The sequence below is a fragment of the Suillus discolor genome, assembly GCF_016758755.1.
Source record: "Suillus discolor strain FC423 chromosome Unknown F5147scaffold_110, whole genome shotgun sequence".
Taxonomy (NCBI): domain Eukaryota; kingdom Fungi; phylum Basidiomycota; class Agaricomycetes; order Boletales; family Suillaceae; genus Suillus; species Suillus discolor.
In genome coordinates this window covers 76,835-91,385 of record NW_024541357.1, presented here as the reverse complement: position 1 = coordinate 91,385, position 14,551 = coordinate 76,835, and the positions used below count along the sequence as shown (strand labels likewise).

The following is a 14,551-nucleotide window of genomic DNA, read 5'->3' as shown; positions in this document are numbered from 1 at the left end:
GTATCAGTATCACCGCTAAGGCAATCCCTTTTAGACAAGCCGCAATGACGTCAGAACACTACGAATGGCCGACGAATTTTCACTTATGTAATATTAGAATCGAATACTTACGCCATCGGAAACATGAGGTTTTGCTGATGGCATCTAAGCGAAACTCTAGATGCATAAAGTTTGATAGCAACCGCCTCCAGTGCATCTATTGTTTATCATTGTATACGATTCTTACGAGGCGGACTCTTCTTGCCTTCCCTGGATCTTTTCTTCTTCCTAACACACGTTAGTCGACGGTATGTGGACCCTCAAACTCTAAGCGTTGTTGATTGCATCTTTCTCTTGTTCGAGCTACTGCAGCATCTAGTAATGCACCCCATGAATGGGAACCTGCTGATACAGAACAGCCTCTTGTGCTACCACCGCCATTCGTAGGCTGAGATTTTTGGGGTAATGGATTATGGGCGCTCCCGGTGACTGTACATATCACCGCAACGGATTTGTAAGGCCCGAAGCCCGACTTCTCAACGTACCCCATCAGTATCTCACTGCGTACAAATACTGATAACGGTAGCACCTATTATGTAGTTGTGGTTCACGACTTGTTTCACGCCCGCCATGTCTCTTCCTAATCCAAACACTCCATTGGCATACCTGACGCCCACCCTTGCCACCCAGTTCGAAGTCTCCAGGTATATATATGCTGTGACTCTCGGGGTGAGTTTAAGGCTACTCCCACACGCTTTACATAGTTGACAGAACACAATTCAGGCTTATATCTGGGACATTGTCATCAACCTAAGCAACGACTATAAGTTACTTTTCCGCCTTAAAGTGAATTTCCCAACCGTGGTTTACTATCTGTCGAGGTAATAAATGTTTTATGACGCCAAAACGGATTATCGCTAAGACCCTTCTTGAAGGGTGTTCACTCTCAGTTATATCCTGACCAGTTTCATCTTCCAAGGTGAGTCTCTTTTGTTGCAGATGTTGCAGACATCCATAATTTGATTACGCCCACCTTTAGTTGCCAGTGTCCCGAATTGCCAGGCTCTCCAAATTTCTTTGGGGATCTGCATGGCACTAGCTCAGTCTACCACAGCTATGCTCTTTCTTCTTAGGGTATATGCGGTATGGTACGGGAGCAAAATCATTCGCGGAGTGTTTATTTTCTTGTGGGTTGCGGTTGTAATAGCCTCTGCCACTGTCCCATTCGGCATCGAAGGCGTTCACATTGGACCAACTCAGCAATGCATCAACTCACAGGTTGCAGGCTACATAGAGTCCACGCTGATAATGGGACTTATCAATGATAGCGCTGTTGTAGCGGCTATCTCGTATCGTATTGTGAGGAATTGTGCCACTGGAGATTCATTCCAAGTTCGCATGCGAACGTTCATGGGCAGCGGGTCCATCCCGCAACTTTCTAAGGCCCTACTGCAAGGTGGTCAACATTACTACCTGTAAGCGCGTCTTTTGCTCGAGGTCGCTATTCATTAATATTCATTCTTCACGTCACATCAATCAGGATTGCTGTTGCCAGTAACATCGTCATGCTTGTGCTTCTGAAGGATCCCAGTGTGCCAGCCGTGTACCATGGCATGTGTAGCATTCCAGCCGTAGCTCTCATCAATGCGATGGCGTGCATCGTGTTTCGGGACATCAAATTCGGACGCATTTCTGCAGATGGCACCACCAATTTTCCTTCCACAGATCTGTCACACACGTTCCTTAACAAACCATCTGCAAGCCGTTCTCTTCCCCTTCATGTTCGCAGCGCCTATTCTCAGGATGGTGAGTCTTACATCAGGAAAACCAATACCGTGGACAAGGCCGCACAGGACGCAGAGTTGAACATAGAATACGAGCGGGATGATTCCTCCCTGCCGAAAATGGTTTAGAGCTAGGTTGACGAAGTTCTCGCCACATCTTTTGTTCCAATACTATGTAGTATGTGTTTAGTCGTTCGACATCCATCTGTTAGGTTTTCGAAATCAAGTATTAGGTTCTGTGTACCGATTATTCTTTTTTGGAGTGACTCGAACACGAGGCTTTGGTCAACATTTTGGATCTAAAACTGATCAAATATTTGAACACCGATATTATAACTCTGGAATTCGTGATGGAGTTATCGTTGCCACCGGCTTGATCCTTCCGGCAGAATTTGATAGTGGCAACGTGTACTATTGCCGATAGGTTATGGTCTATTCATAATGCGGTGTTGACTCTGATCAAACTTACGGGCAGCGGACAATGATGATCATGATCATTAAGAAGTCAAGAGTGATCAGCGCTCAGCTCGAACAACAACGGATCGGCATCACCTGCGGTGCGCAAGCCAGCTTGAATGAATGTTACGTTGGCGCGTCGTATCCGAGTATTACCACATCGTGATTTGTGAGTGCTTCAATTCGACTACTCCCCCCACTTCGGTAGACCGGTTGGTAATGTTACGATCTATTCGTGATGCGGCAGTGTGTTGGTCTTGTTCTGGCTGCTGCGAACTTACCTGATTGGTGAAGTTCAAAAGGACGGCTCTGTTCTTGCTAATGCCAGTGTTCATTGCCCATCTCCATACGAAATATCATGGTTTTTTCACAAGACCACTACCCAGTCGCACTGGTAAGCTTTTGGTTGACCAATTCGCTACTGGCTAACATAACCTATCGGCCAACTTGCAGGTCGGCATTTCTGCAGAGCTCCCGAGTGGTCCTCATGGATCAAACAACCTTGACTATCTATCGTTCTTCGACTTCCTCATGAACGAGCATCAAGCCTATGAGAAAATTCCGGGTGATAGATTCAACATAGATGCGTAAGTATGTTTCACATACGAATACCACCCTTTGATCACTGACGGTTTCCCTAGTCTTAACGGGGTGAATATCGGCCAAGTGGCTGCCACACACGGCACATTCTTGAAAGATTTAGATTTATTCGACCATATCGAATTCGGAATCAGTAGCAAGGATGCCAGGATTATGACAATTGGAACGCGAAAGCTCATCGAGTTATCATTCCTGGCCTTGTTGGACTCTGGAATCGATTATCGAGGAAAGAATATCGGTACTTATATGGCGAGTGTCGCCCATGACGCTTGGATGATTTCTGGCGAGGTTGGTGATACCTGTCTTGTGTTTCGCTCGCTCACTCCTAACGGTATCTTAGGATGATATCGAAACCCGCGGTTCATTGGCGTATTCCCCTTCGATGATTGCTAACCGTGTGTCATACCACCTGGATCTACGCGGCCCATCCATCCCCACCGATACTGCTTGCAGTTCCAGTCTTTCTGCCTTCCATCTCGCTATTCAGGCCATACGCAATGGGGATTGCGAAGCGGCACTTGTGGGTGGTTGTCAGTTGAATCATAGGTAAGTTCTTTTTTAATCAGTGTTTTTGAAAATTGAAAGTCGAAACGCCTTACTTGACCAGGTTTGTGGATTGGCTGGCATACAGTCAAGGTGGGATTCTTGCACCAGATGGTAAATGCAAACCATTCGATGCCTCTGCTAACGGGTGAGGCGACATTTGAATGTGTATCACTCACAAACTGAGAGTCATTCCAAGGTTTTCTCGAGGAGAGGGCGCCGTTGTTGTGGTTCTAAAACCGCTCGAGAAGGCTCTCCTTGATCATGACCACATCTATGCTACTGTGCGCCATTCCCGAATCGTATAGATTCATTCGTTCTTATTTTCCATAGGTTTTAGGCACTGGTATCAATTCGTCCGGCTCACTGGCTCCTGCAAATTCTCCTGTAGCCTATGCTCAAAGGGATGCGATGCTGAGAGCCTTCAAACAAGCTGGCCGTCAGCCACATGAAGTCGATTTCGTGGAGCTTCACGCCACAGGCAAGTTTCTGAACCCAGGCCGTTAGTTTTGCTGACTGTGTACGACTCTAGGGACTGCAATCGGCGATCCCACGGAAGCGAATTGGGTTGGAGAGAGCTTTCTGAAGAACGATAACTTGGAGCTCCTTGTAGGCAGTGTGAAAGGAAACATAGGGTATGTTGTCGGATTCATAAGCAACTTAGGCTCATTTGCGTTTTATCTAGTCACCTCGAGATCGCAGCGTTCCTCGCATCACTGTGTAAGGTTTGTTCCATGTTTCAGTCGGGAACTATCCCTCCCAATGTCAATTTCCGCAACCCTAATCCGGCTATTCGTTGGGAGGACTTCCATCTTCGTGTAGTCTCGTCGCCGACCTCGTTACCTTGTCAATCCACTACTGGACGTTCGCTGGTCTCGTTAGCGAGCTCTGGAATTGGCGGTGCCAATGGTCACTGTGTTATTGAAAGTCCTCCTTCAAGCAATCCTGTAATACCATTCTGGCGGTCGGATTCCATTCAAGTTCCTTGCCTCTTGATGGCGGGTGGCCTATCTCCGCGTTCAGCAGCGGCAATAGGAGAATCTATACGAGCCATAGATAGTCAAAAATTACCTTCTGTAGCGGTGACCTTCGGACGTCGATGCAGGTCTATGCCTTGGCGTTCTTATGCGGTCGCTTCATCAAATTCTCCCCCTCGTTTTATAGAGCCAGTTCTCGTTCCACGCACCCCACCCCCACTTGTGTTTGTATTTTCGGGACAAGGTCCCCAGCACTTTGAAAGTGAGACATCTTTAACATTTCGCAATTTGATGCTAAATTTCGTTAGTGGGCAGAAAATTATTTAGCTCCTGCACTGTCTTCCAGAGGAGCATACTTGAGATGGACGAAATACATAAGCTTTCGACTGGATTCTCGCTCATCGCACGGACTGGTCTTTTCACTCAAAACGCTCATTCCGCAGAAGCACTCGGCGATGCATGGCCTATTTCAGTAACTCTCCCTGCTCTAACCATGCTTCAAATCGCAACTTTCGATGCTCTTGTAAGTCTGGGAATGAAGCCCACTGCGATCGTAGGAGCCTCTGCAGGAGAGACCGCCTTGTTATACGCGTCTGGAGCAGGTTGCAAAGCTATGGCTGTGGAGCTTGCAATCGCGCGTGGACGGGCTATGACAATCGTCGAAGGCTCTCAAGGCGCGATGGCCGCCGTTTCATGTTCCCCCGAACAGGCCCAGAAAGTTATATCTCAGATATACGCTGAACAGGGGAAGGCTGATATGGATATTGGCTGTTATAATGCTCCTGGCGCTGTCACCTTATCGGGCTCATCTGCTGATATCGACCTCGCAGTTCAATACGCAAAGGCTGCAGGATTTCTCGCAAAGCGGTTAAACACTGCTGTTCCTGTACATTCCAGAATGATGGACGCCTGTCGTGATGAATTTCTGCGGTTGGTAACGGATGTATTTGATCGCTATCCTTCACAGCCGCCTCAAATCCCAACATATTCCACTGAATGCGGTATGTTGAAGAATGACCGATTCAGCGCAGAATATTATTGGTCTGGCACACGTGGCCCAGTGCAATTTGCAGGAGCGATTAGCCGAATGATTCACGATTTGGGTTCCCCGAACTTTTTAGAGATAGGACCTCACCCAGTTCTGACTGGTTATCTGGTCGCCCTCAGTGACGGGACAGCGTGTTTGTCCTCTGTGCAGGCCCAAAGCCAATCAAGGCGAAGTGGTATCTTTTCTTCACGCTTTGGGCAAGCTGGCTGTTGCTGGACATTGCTGTATCGACTTCAATATTCTCAACGGATGCACCGCAGCAGATGTCACCAAACTACCCGCTTACCCTTTTTCCCGCAAGAAGGTCCTCTTGTACCCAATCTCTCCTTTAATCAAAAGAATTTGCCAGCCTCGTAACGGGCCGTTAAACTACTCTCAGCTTCGTATCAACTCCCAGACACATCCTTACCTGACTCAACATGTGATTCAAGGCGAGCCCATCATGCCCGCTGCAGGTTTTCTTGAAATGGTAAGTATTTACTCGCGAAATGTAAGGGTAATAACACCCAGCCTGTCTTTTCCAGGCATTGGAGTTTGGCGCAAGACAGTTATGGGATGTCAATTTCTTATTCATGCTGTCTTTATCCGGAGACCAACCAGTGTCAGTTGATGTCAGCACTGAAGGACCTCACTGGACGGTGCGCTCCGCTCTAGTAAATCCATTACAATCATCTGGTGCACCGCCCCAAGTACGTGAAACATGTATATAGTTTTTCGCTTTATCACTCACCCATGGTTAGTATGATCGTTTGCATGCTGAAGGCTACCTATCTCTTGAACCTCAAAGTTCGGCCTTACCAGCAGTAGACATTCAGGTGATAAAGGAACGCTGCACACGAGTTAGCGTTGAAGGTCTGTCACAAATCGCTGTCGGGCTTCGTCACTGACCTCACTACTTATCACAGGTTTTTATAATGCGCTTGAGCACTTCGCTCAATATGGACCAGATTACGGAAGGATATTGGACTGCTACCGGGGTACTGATGGAGGCCACGATGAAGCTTTGGTGCAGATCCGTGGCGATGTTGGCGACCTTCCAGGGTATGAGTATTCGTTTTGTTTTGACAATATATTCATGCAACGAAAATGATAGACTGGAGAAGTTCAAGATCCACCCCGTTATCTTCGACTCTGCCATACATGTTATGGTCCATCCAATGTTCACTTATCTCACAGACAAACTCTTGTATTATCTTCCTTCTCGCCTGCAAAATCTGACAATCCACGAAGCACTTATTTCATCACCATTCCCGCAGTCTCTCTATGCTCATGTTGTTTTTCGCCAGTGGGCACCTGGTGAGTTCGCTTATTATTGACAATTCCGTCAGTAGTTCACGCCAAAGCAGAATCTCTGACATACGATATCGCCCTCCTGGACGAAGACGGAAATCACCTATGTACAATGCAATCATTCGAAGTTGCCCTCCACGGAGAGTCCTCTCTATATGAGCCAAGGCATCACTTCGATTTAGTGTATGAGCCTATCGCACTCAACCTCTCTTCGTGTCGTCACCCGACCCAGGACGAATTGCCAACGGATGTCCAAACCAGGGTTAATTCAGTGAACCTAGTCGGCGCAGATGCTGGAACGTTATTGTCGCCTTTACTCAACGTTATAGTTTACGAACACGGAAAAGAGATGGAACTTCAGCGGATATTATCTGCACAGGACGCCACAGCTCCCTGTACCATCTATTTTACAGCACTCGCTGGTCCGGACGGAGACGAGGCTGTTGGGTTCGTGCGATCCTTACGGAAGGAATATCTTTCATGGAAAATTCGCATGATAGTGTTCGACTCAGGTTGGGACGATGAAACCATAAGACGGGCAGTTGAAGTTGTATCAGAGATGCACCAGGTGGAGACCGAGCTTGTGGTGGACGCATCCGGATTGGTACATGTCCCAAGGATAACACCTTGCGAGGGTCCGAAGAAGGTCTCTCCTTTCAACTTCGACGAACCATGGCGACTTGAGAAGTCGGCCATTGTGCATTGCTCATCTCCCTCCTCGGATGGTCATTCTGCTGTCGTGCATGTACAACGTATCAGCCGATCGGACGATCAGATATGGACCTTTATTGGCTCATTGGACAGCTCACACAAAGGCGTTATGGGAATATCCGCTTCCCCTGTTGGAAATATCATCGTATCGCCACTGGATAGCATGGTAGATGCCCCAGTAGCTTGGAATGCTGATATATCGACGGCACCTGCTGCTCTCGTGTTTGCTATAGCAGTCCTTGCTGTTGGTCCTACATATTTTGAGAACCCTGGAAGGTTTCGTGGAGAGATTCTGGTGACACACGCAGATTCTCAGACTGGCAGCCAGATTGTTCAACTCTACCTTCTCCGAGGCTTTCGTGTTGCTACTCTAACGCAACATGCGACGGACTCCGAAATCGGCCGCCTCCCTAATAGCCATTTCAATGTGATTGTCTCTGAATACAGAGACATGGCAACACTCCGCCTCTTAGCACGCCTCTTGACAGCCAACGGGAAGACATTCCCATGGAAGCATCCGACGAAAGGCTTGCAGTCGCTGCTTGCCTGTGACCCGTGGTTAATTGGCCACGCCATTCGTCTTGGATCAGATATAGCTGGCAACGAGCTTAAGATGCCCATGCGCAGTCTCAGTGAGATCATAACTACCAAGCCCGGTGATCCCATTCATGTGAAGAAACATCTCTTCAGCGACAAGAAGGCTTATATACTGGTGGGAGGTGTCGGCAGCCTTGGGCTTCAGATTGCCCAGTGGATGTACAAGGTCAGAATTACGCTTTTCACTGAATCTATTTGTTTCACGCTAAGTAGAATGGCGCCCGGGAAATCGTCCTGACTTCGCGTTCCGGGTGCGCTGGAATTCAGCGCAGGGGAGACATTGCATCTCAGCGTATCATCACATACCTCAAGAGCCTACCAGACCTGAATTTACGCATTGATGCGATTGATGCCCTCTGCGAGCCCGACATGAAAGCGTTGGTGCAAGAACTTCAGAGTCCGCTCGGGGGATGCATGTTGCTCTCCATGGTTTTAGCAGATGGTTTCTTTTCTGGGCTATCGGTGAAGGACTTCAATATGCCGTTCGATCCTAAGATCGGAGCCTTCGAGGTGCTATGCAACACATTTGATATGAACAAGCTGGATTTCTTCATTTCGTTTTCCTCAGTCTCAGCACTATTCGGGAATGCAGGTCAAACTAATTATGCAGCGTACGTCTTTTCGAATTGCGTGTGTTCTTTGACTGCTCACATTCCTCAGAGCAAACACTATGATGGATGGCAGACTGCGCACCATGCCCAACGCATTCTCTATTGTAACTCCCATAATCACAGATTCATTCGTAGCTACATCGGGTGCGACAAAGTTTAGATACCTAACGGATTGGGGGATGTCATCCCATAGTGAGTTTTCCCCTGATAAGATTGCGGAAATTGACATCAAATTTACTTAGGGATCCTCCAATTCATCGAGGAAGGTATTCAAAAGCTTGCCGATGGGCCCTTCTGGTTCTATATCCCAGATTTCAACTGGGAAACAATCAGCGTCAACATGGGAAACGCTCCCATGTATGATCACCTTTTGTCCGAGCGGACGATCGCGGAAGATGAAGCGTCAACCTCAAAAGACAGTGTTTCGATCAGTGACATATTGTGTGCGACCCTGGACATTGCGCGCGAAGATTTGTCTCCTGACGTTCCGTTAACTGTGTATGGTCTGGATTCCTTATCTGCTGCAAGGCTATCCTTTGCCTTGAAACCTTTGTTTTCTATCAGCCAAACTCAGCTCCTTGCGAACGTGACCCTTCGGAGCCTAGAAGCGCGATTGGAGGACCAGCGGCTACCTGCCCTCATTGAAGCAGAGCAAAGGAGTGCATCTGAGCTTCACCGGGTATCTGAGATGAGGTCCTTGCTTGCCAAGTACACGTCTAGATTCAAAAGCCCCAAGACGCTGTTGCCTTCCTATCTCGCACGGGACTGTATTGTTCTCATAACCGGTACTACAGGAGTCGTGGGCGCACACCTTCTGGCAAGCTTACTTCGTGAACCATGTATCAGTCGCATATTTCTTCTCAACCGTTCCAAGTCCGGAACTCCAACTATGTTGGAACGTCACCAACAATCTTTCCATGCACTGTCCCTCGACCCAACCGGACTGGAAACAGACAAGGTTGTGTATCTGGAAGGCATTCTAGACAAAGATTACTTTGGGCTGTCAACTGACACATTCAACGAAGTGAGTACCGGCCTTGTTATGTAAGTCGACGAGGTTCATCTTGTTTAGATGGCTCAAAGCGTGACCCACATTATTCACGTTGGTGAGCAATTCGCTAAATTATTTCACATTTATGCTGAGACACTTTTGTAGCTTGGCCAATGGACTTCACTGCCCCGCTTGCTACATTTGAACATGCTATTCACGGTCTGCGGAATTTGGTGGACTTTGCTATTTCCTCGCCCTGGCAAGTTCCGCCTCGATTACTTTTTACAAGCACAGTCGGTGTATTGAGTGGTAAAGTACTTCGAGTGATTTGAAAAGCACAGAATCACTGACATTTTGGCAGGTCTCACATCATCGACCACTGTAAAGGAGACTCTTGTGCATGACCCCAGTATATCTGTCGGCTCGGGATATATCGAAGGCAAATGGGTTGCGGAGCATATCTTGGCAGCCGCTGCCGATGCTACGCGACTGAAGCCAGTAATTATTCGCCTAGAGCAACTAACTGGAGGGCGTAGTGGATACTGGAAGACGACGGAATGGGTGCCATCCATGATCGGATCAGGCCTCTTTGTGGGTGCCTTGCCCAACCGCTCTAATGTGAGTTTTCTTGATCGCCATCCGACTATCGCTGACCTGTGTAGGCTGTAAATTGGCTTCCAGTCAACGTGGCGGCGGAATCGATGGTGGAGATGCTCGATTCACCCCCTGGCGTGTATCACTTGATACATCCAAGTCCTGTTTCGTGGACTATCCTGATGCAGGAAGCTGCTCGCATCATAAATGTTCCACTGGTCCCGTATGCTCAGTGGTTTGCGTCTTTGGAGAAGCAGGCATCATCACAAATGGCTAAATCACTGCAAAACAATCCTGCGTTGAGGTTGCTTGACTTCTTCAGGTATACCACTACGAATAAAGAGAACTTCGTAGAGTCGGAGCTCTCATGCGCTAAAGCATTACAAGAATCTGCGACACTGCGATCAATGGTCTCAAGCCCATTGGGAACTCGGGATGTAGCTAAATGGATGGGATACTGGCACAGCATTGGTTTTATTCCTGTCTGAATCGAAATAACGAAACTTCTGTACCTTAGCATGCGTACTGCATTATTTAGTCACAATCGATACACATCAGTAAAATCCCCGATTCCCTCTTTTGAGGTTCATTCAGGCGTCATCGAGTGAAGAGATGGTCGTTGTATCGTGAGCCAACGAGGAACGATGTGTTTGACGAGTGTTTAAGGAAAATACTGAGATTTCGGGCGAGGACAAGCAGCGTCTTCCGGCCCCCAGGGACTCATCTAAGACGGAAATGGGCTGTGAGGGAGGAGGGCCTCCTCGCTGCGACTATACTGTAACTGTAGGTGTCCTCCGAGGCCCTGTGGTGCGTATTTGAGGAGAGCAAAGGAACTTGAATCGGGTGCGATGAAAGAAGGGAGAGAAGGGTGGGGAAATAAAAATGGGGACGAGAGAGTTCCGAGGACGAACGGTAGGTGAGGCACGGAGACAAAAATCGTAGTACTATAGTGCTTTGCAGAGGTCGTTTAGTGTGTTTGGAATGGTTGCGTCGGTTCGATATTGATATTTTTGTCTAGCCCATGATCTGTAGAGAACCATCATTTGAGGGTTGCATCTATTGATGATTATCCTTCTAGCGTTATTGACGGAGAGACCTCGCTTCAGGCATGATGATAAAAGGATAATCAGGTGGTGTGATAGTTGGTGAATGAGAGCGCAATGGAACTGGAAAGCTTGAAGGACCGATTTTATGAACGATGCTGCTCATGACCGTGACCCATCCCCAGCCTCTGTCACAGTTACGGTAAGTAGTACCTAGCCATCCCGGCATATGAAAGTCGTTCCTTCTGTCTCGAGGGTGCCAGCCGATCAGGTTCTGTGGTGGCCTGATGGCCCTGATCGCAGTCCTGAATTTTGTGCCTGTATGACGAGGTTCCCTGGCAAGGCTCGAGCGTTCGTTAATGCATTCAACGTTCGCGACGAACGCGACTCGTCGACTCGGTAACGCGAGCGTCGTGTGACGTGACGAGTATAACTAGTGACTGTCACACCCCTTCTCCGGAATCTTTGATCTTGAATTGAAGGCTATTTCCCTTGGCTAGTCTCTGTTTGACTAGTACATTCATCTGAACTGTCAAATGCTTTATGATATGACTGATCATATCATGATGGAACAGATATCATGAAACACGATGACTTCCGGCAGCATTTAGAACGTTGTCCTCGTGCCGACGTGCCGCCGTCATTGGTCAATTGAACGTGATTTGTAAGTCCGCATATGATATGGGGGCTATGTGTTTCAAACTAGTACGCGAGCCTTTGAGTCAATCACCGTGACTATGTTGTAATTGTTGCTTACACTCAACGTTCAACGTTGCATTGTAATCTGGATGCAATTAGTCTGCGCTTTGGAAAGCATTTCTAAATTGCGACAAGGTGTGAGACGATACTCTAAATCGAGTATTCTAAACGCTACAGGAAGTCACCCACTCTCGTCCAAACGTGCTGTGCTACCTGCAACCATATGATTTTCCCTGTAGGTTCACGTGAATATGACAGCCATTGTTGTATATGCAAACTGATCTTGCAGCGCCATATTGTCCTCCTGTTGCAACCTGCCACATATTCGGTTCCTTCTTCGCCATTTCGGATGGAGTCCCTCTGATTGCCATGGTGGCCATGATCAACCGCTTTGCATGATCAACCATATCAGATCATTATCGATGTGTTTCAGTAAGAAATGACAGAGGGATTGACAGCAGCTTCCGTTTGCATGTCATTGTGTTAATACTACAGGTACCACGAATCGATCAATCATATGCCGTCTAGCAAACAACGTAGCACCTGATTTATATCCCGCACTGGAAGACATGTTAACATTGCTACGTCACGTCACTATGTAATTTGATACTTAAAATATTGTGCCACAGGATGGGTGTTTTTAACACCCTTGCTCCGTTATATTCATCTTATTGGAATGTCAGACATTACTGAATCACAGCAGTTGTGAGTAGTGCTTGCATAGATGCATCGTATATCCTGATCCTTTCGATTTACCAGGTGGATCCACTTGTACGCCGTTCTCGTGGCAAACAGTATTAGGACATCTTATCGTTGATCTCCGAGCGTCGAGCAATGACAAAATATTCTAGGTATCCTGATATACGACCATATCGCGACCCTCCCAGAAGAAATCGCTTTTATTTGGCGTCGTCCGAAGGCGCTGTCTTCGAAATTGTTTCTCGTCAATCGCTATATCGCTCTGCTCGGCAATATATTTGCCTTATGCATCGTTTTCTTGCCCTTGTCAGATGAGGTTCGCTGATTTCATTATGCATATAACGAACTGCCAGGCTCACAGAACTCAATTCCACAGAGGTTTCATTTCTTGTTCTTTGCATATTCGTCATTTTTCTCAACGGAGACTTAGTTGTGTGAAATACACGTTATGCAGACAACTGTTCTTTCTTTCCCAAGGAATCATTGTTTGTCGTGAGTAGGAAGTTTATTGCGGGAAGTACGCATACTAAAATTCCCATGGAGTCACATTGACCATTCGCATTTATGCTCTCTACGGTTGTAGCAAGCGTTTACTTATCTGGATGATAAGTATCGGCTTTATTCTTGTGGTGGTAGCTTGTGTATGTATTCACGTAGACGTTTGGACCCGGGGATCCGCTGATCCTTTCTAGGCGGGAACCTTTGGACATTTCTCAGGTAATGCGACCATTTATCCAGGAGTTGGCTGCTATGAAACATATACAGCAGAAATGTACGTTGTTTTCGTCCCTGTTCTGTGCGTTTGCTCAAAAGTCGTTGCAGAGCCGCCCGTCAGTGATTCGTAAAACCCGTTTCCATGCGATCTGATGTCATGACTTTGTCCAATTGCAGGTGTTGGGCTGGCATGGGTGGCCCTGTTTATCTTTGAATTACTCATTTTCATTCTCACAGTGTACAGAATTTGCAAAACTAGAGGCTTGTTGCGGTTGTCTCTGTTTACCAGGACCAATGTCATCAATATTGTATTTCACGACGGTAAGTCTTTTGTTGTGCTTGTATTGAAATGCTGAATCAACCTAACGCAGGCGCAATGTATTTCGGGTAAGGCGCTAGCGAGATCGTAGTTCGAGTGGATCTGATCCACATGCCTTCAGAGCGATGACACTGATCAATATACCGAACATCCTGACGTACTACGTGAGTCAACGAATGTATATTAATGGAGTTAAAGCGCTCACCGTTTGAATCAATCAGTCTGGTTCAGTGAGCATATGAACCTGCATCTTATATTTAGTCGACCTGTTTACTAATGAATGCCAAGGTTAACACCAGAGGCAGTCTTGCTACATTTACTAGCTCGTGAGTGATGGTACGATAAACATGGATCGCTCTCATTCATTACCTCTAGCATGTCCGCTACTTTCATCTCTCGACTGGTGCTTAACCTGCACGAATCCATGGACACCGGTATTTTATCCACCACCGTTCGGGATGACAGCGATTTCCTTACCACCCGGGTCAACGTTCAGTCCGCTATTTCCTCTCACCATTGGTAGGGCTAGTATTGGATTCCGTTTTTTTTGGATGTCAAGTTGCAGAGGATTCTTATTTTCCTTATGCGAGGATCGCAGTATCCTTTAGCATGATTGGATGTACAGTTCATTTTGGATTAGTTTGATGTGTGTTAACATATTGAGTGTGTTGTGATACTAGCCATGCACACGAGTACGATTAGCTTCGTAACTTAGATTGCTGAGATCAATCGCTGTATACAGCAGTATTACTGCACAACATAGCCTTATAGAGTAGTACTTACTAGAAATTTCAAGCAATCATGAAAAGATTGTCGAACGAGTGCCATACCCATGAGTTATGAACTATAGGGATATAGTAGGGGAGGAAGGGGCTGAGAGGGCTGGTTGGAGGTCA

General features: G+C 47.1%; 3 protein-coding genes across 3 annotated transcripts; all 3 read left to right on the top strand.

Moving 5' to 3' along the window:
• Window positions 1-223: 223 nt before the first annotated feature.
• F5147DRAFT_725746 (uncharacterized protein) lies at window positions 224-2,018 on the top strand. Its single transcript, XM_041439132.1, has 5 exons — window positions 224-708; window positions 763-860; window positions 915-958; window positions 1,019-1,454; window positions 1,520-2,018. Exons 1-5 carry the CDS (start codon window positions 610-612, stop codon window positions 1,890-1,892), a joined length of 1,050 nt encoding a protein of 349 aa, XP_041285967.1. The 5' UTR covers window positions 224-609; the 3' UTR covers window positions 1,893-2,018.
• A 221-nt stretch (window positions 2,019-2,239) lies between these two features.
• On the top strand, window positions 2,240-10,794 carry F5147DRAFT_755562 (uncharacterized protein). Its single transcript, XM_041440336.1, is given in 24 exon segments — window positions 2,240-2,613; window positions 2,673-2,806; window positions 2,861-3,107; window positions 3,160-3,365; window positions 3,427-3,510; window positions 3,562-3,646; window positions 3,696-3,843; window positions 3,895-3,997; window positions 4,048-4,601; window positions 4,648-5,340; window positions 5,371-5,518; window positions 5,538-5,856; window positions 5,912-6,076; window positions 6,128-6,239; window positions 6,293-6,428; window positions 6,481-6,683; window positions 6,734-8,151; window positions 8,199-8,596; window positions 8,646-8,788; window positions 8,839-9,620; window positions 9,669-9,702; window positions 9,753-9,896; window positions 9,949-10,205; window positions 10,250-10,794. 24 exon segments carry the CDS (start codon window positions 2,578-2,580, stop codon window positions 10,667-10,669), a joined length of 6,969 nt encoding a protein of 2,322 aa, XP_041285966.1. The 5' UTR covers window positions 2,240-2,577; the 3' UTR covers window positions 10,670-10,794.
• Window positions 10,795-12,599: 1,805 nt separating this feature from the next.
• Window positions 12,600-14,178, top strand: F5147DRAFT_780579 (uncharacterized protein; the record flags this gene model as incomplete). Its single annotated transcript, XM_041442482.1, has 11 exons — window positions 12,600-12,628; window positions 12,683-12,717; window positions 12,775-12,938; window positions 13,315-13,394; window positions 13,445-13,452; window positions 13,514-13,657; window positions 13,708-13,723; window positions 13,777-13,819; window positions 13,877-13,885; window positions 13,944-13,981; window positions 14,031-14,178. The coding sequence occupies 11 exons, from the start codon at window positions 12,600-12,602 to the stop codon at window positions 14,176-14,178; spliced, it is 714 nt and encodes a 237-aa protein (XP_041285965.1).
• Window positions 14,179-14,551: the final 373 nt, after the last annotated feature.

Excerpts from the sequence above, each read along its gene's own strand:
- F5147DRAFT_725746 (XM_041439132.1), top strand. The coding sequence starts at position 610 with ATGTCTCTTCCTAATCCAAACACTCCATTGGCATACCTGACGCCCACC. Across the intron at positions 709-762 it reads TATATGCTGTGACTCTCGGG|GCTTATATCTGGGACATTGT; the intron begins GTGAGTTTAAGG and ends AACACAATTCAG. Across the intron at positions 959-1,018 it reads GACCAGTTTCATCTTCCAAG|TTGCCAGTGTCCCGAATTGC; the intron begins GTGAGTCTCTTT and ends GCCCACCTTTAG.
- F5147DRAFT_755562 (XM_041440336.1), top strand. The coding sequence starts at position 2,578 with ATGGTTTTTTCACAAGACCACTACCCAGTCGCACTG. Across the intron at positions 5,341-5,370 it reads AACATATTCCACTGAATGCG|AATATTATTGGTCTGGCACA; the intron begins GTATGTTGAAGA and ends GATTCAGCGCAG. Across the intron at positions 8,152-8,198 it reads TTGCCCAGTGGATGTACAAG|AATGGCGCCCGGGAAATCGT; the intron begins GTCAGAATTACG and ends CACGCTAAGTAG.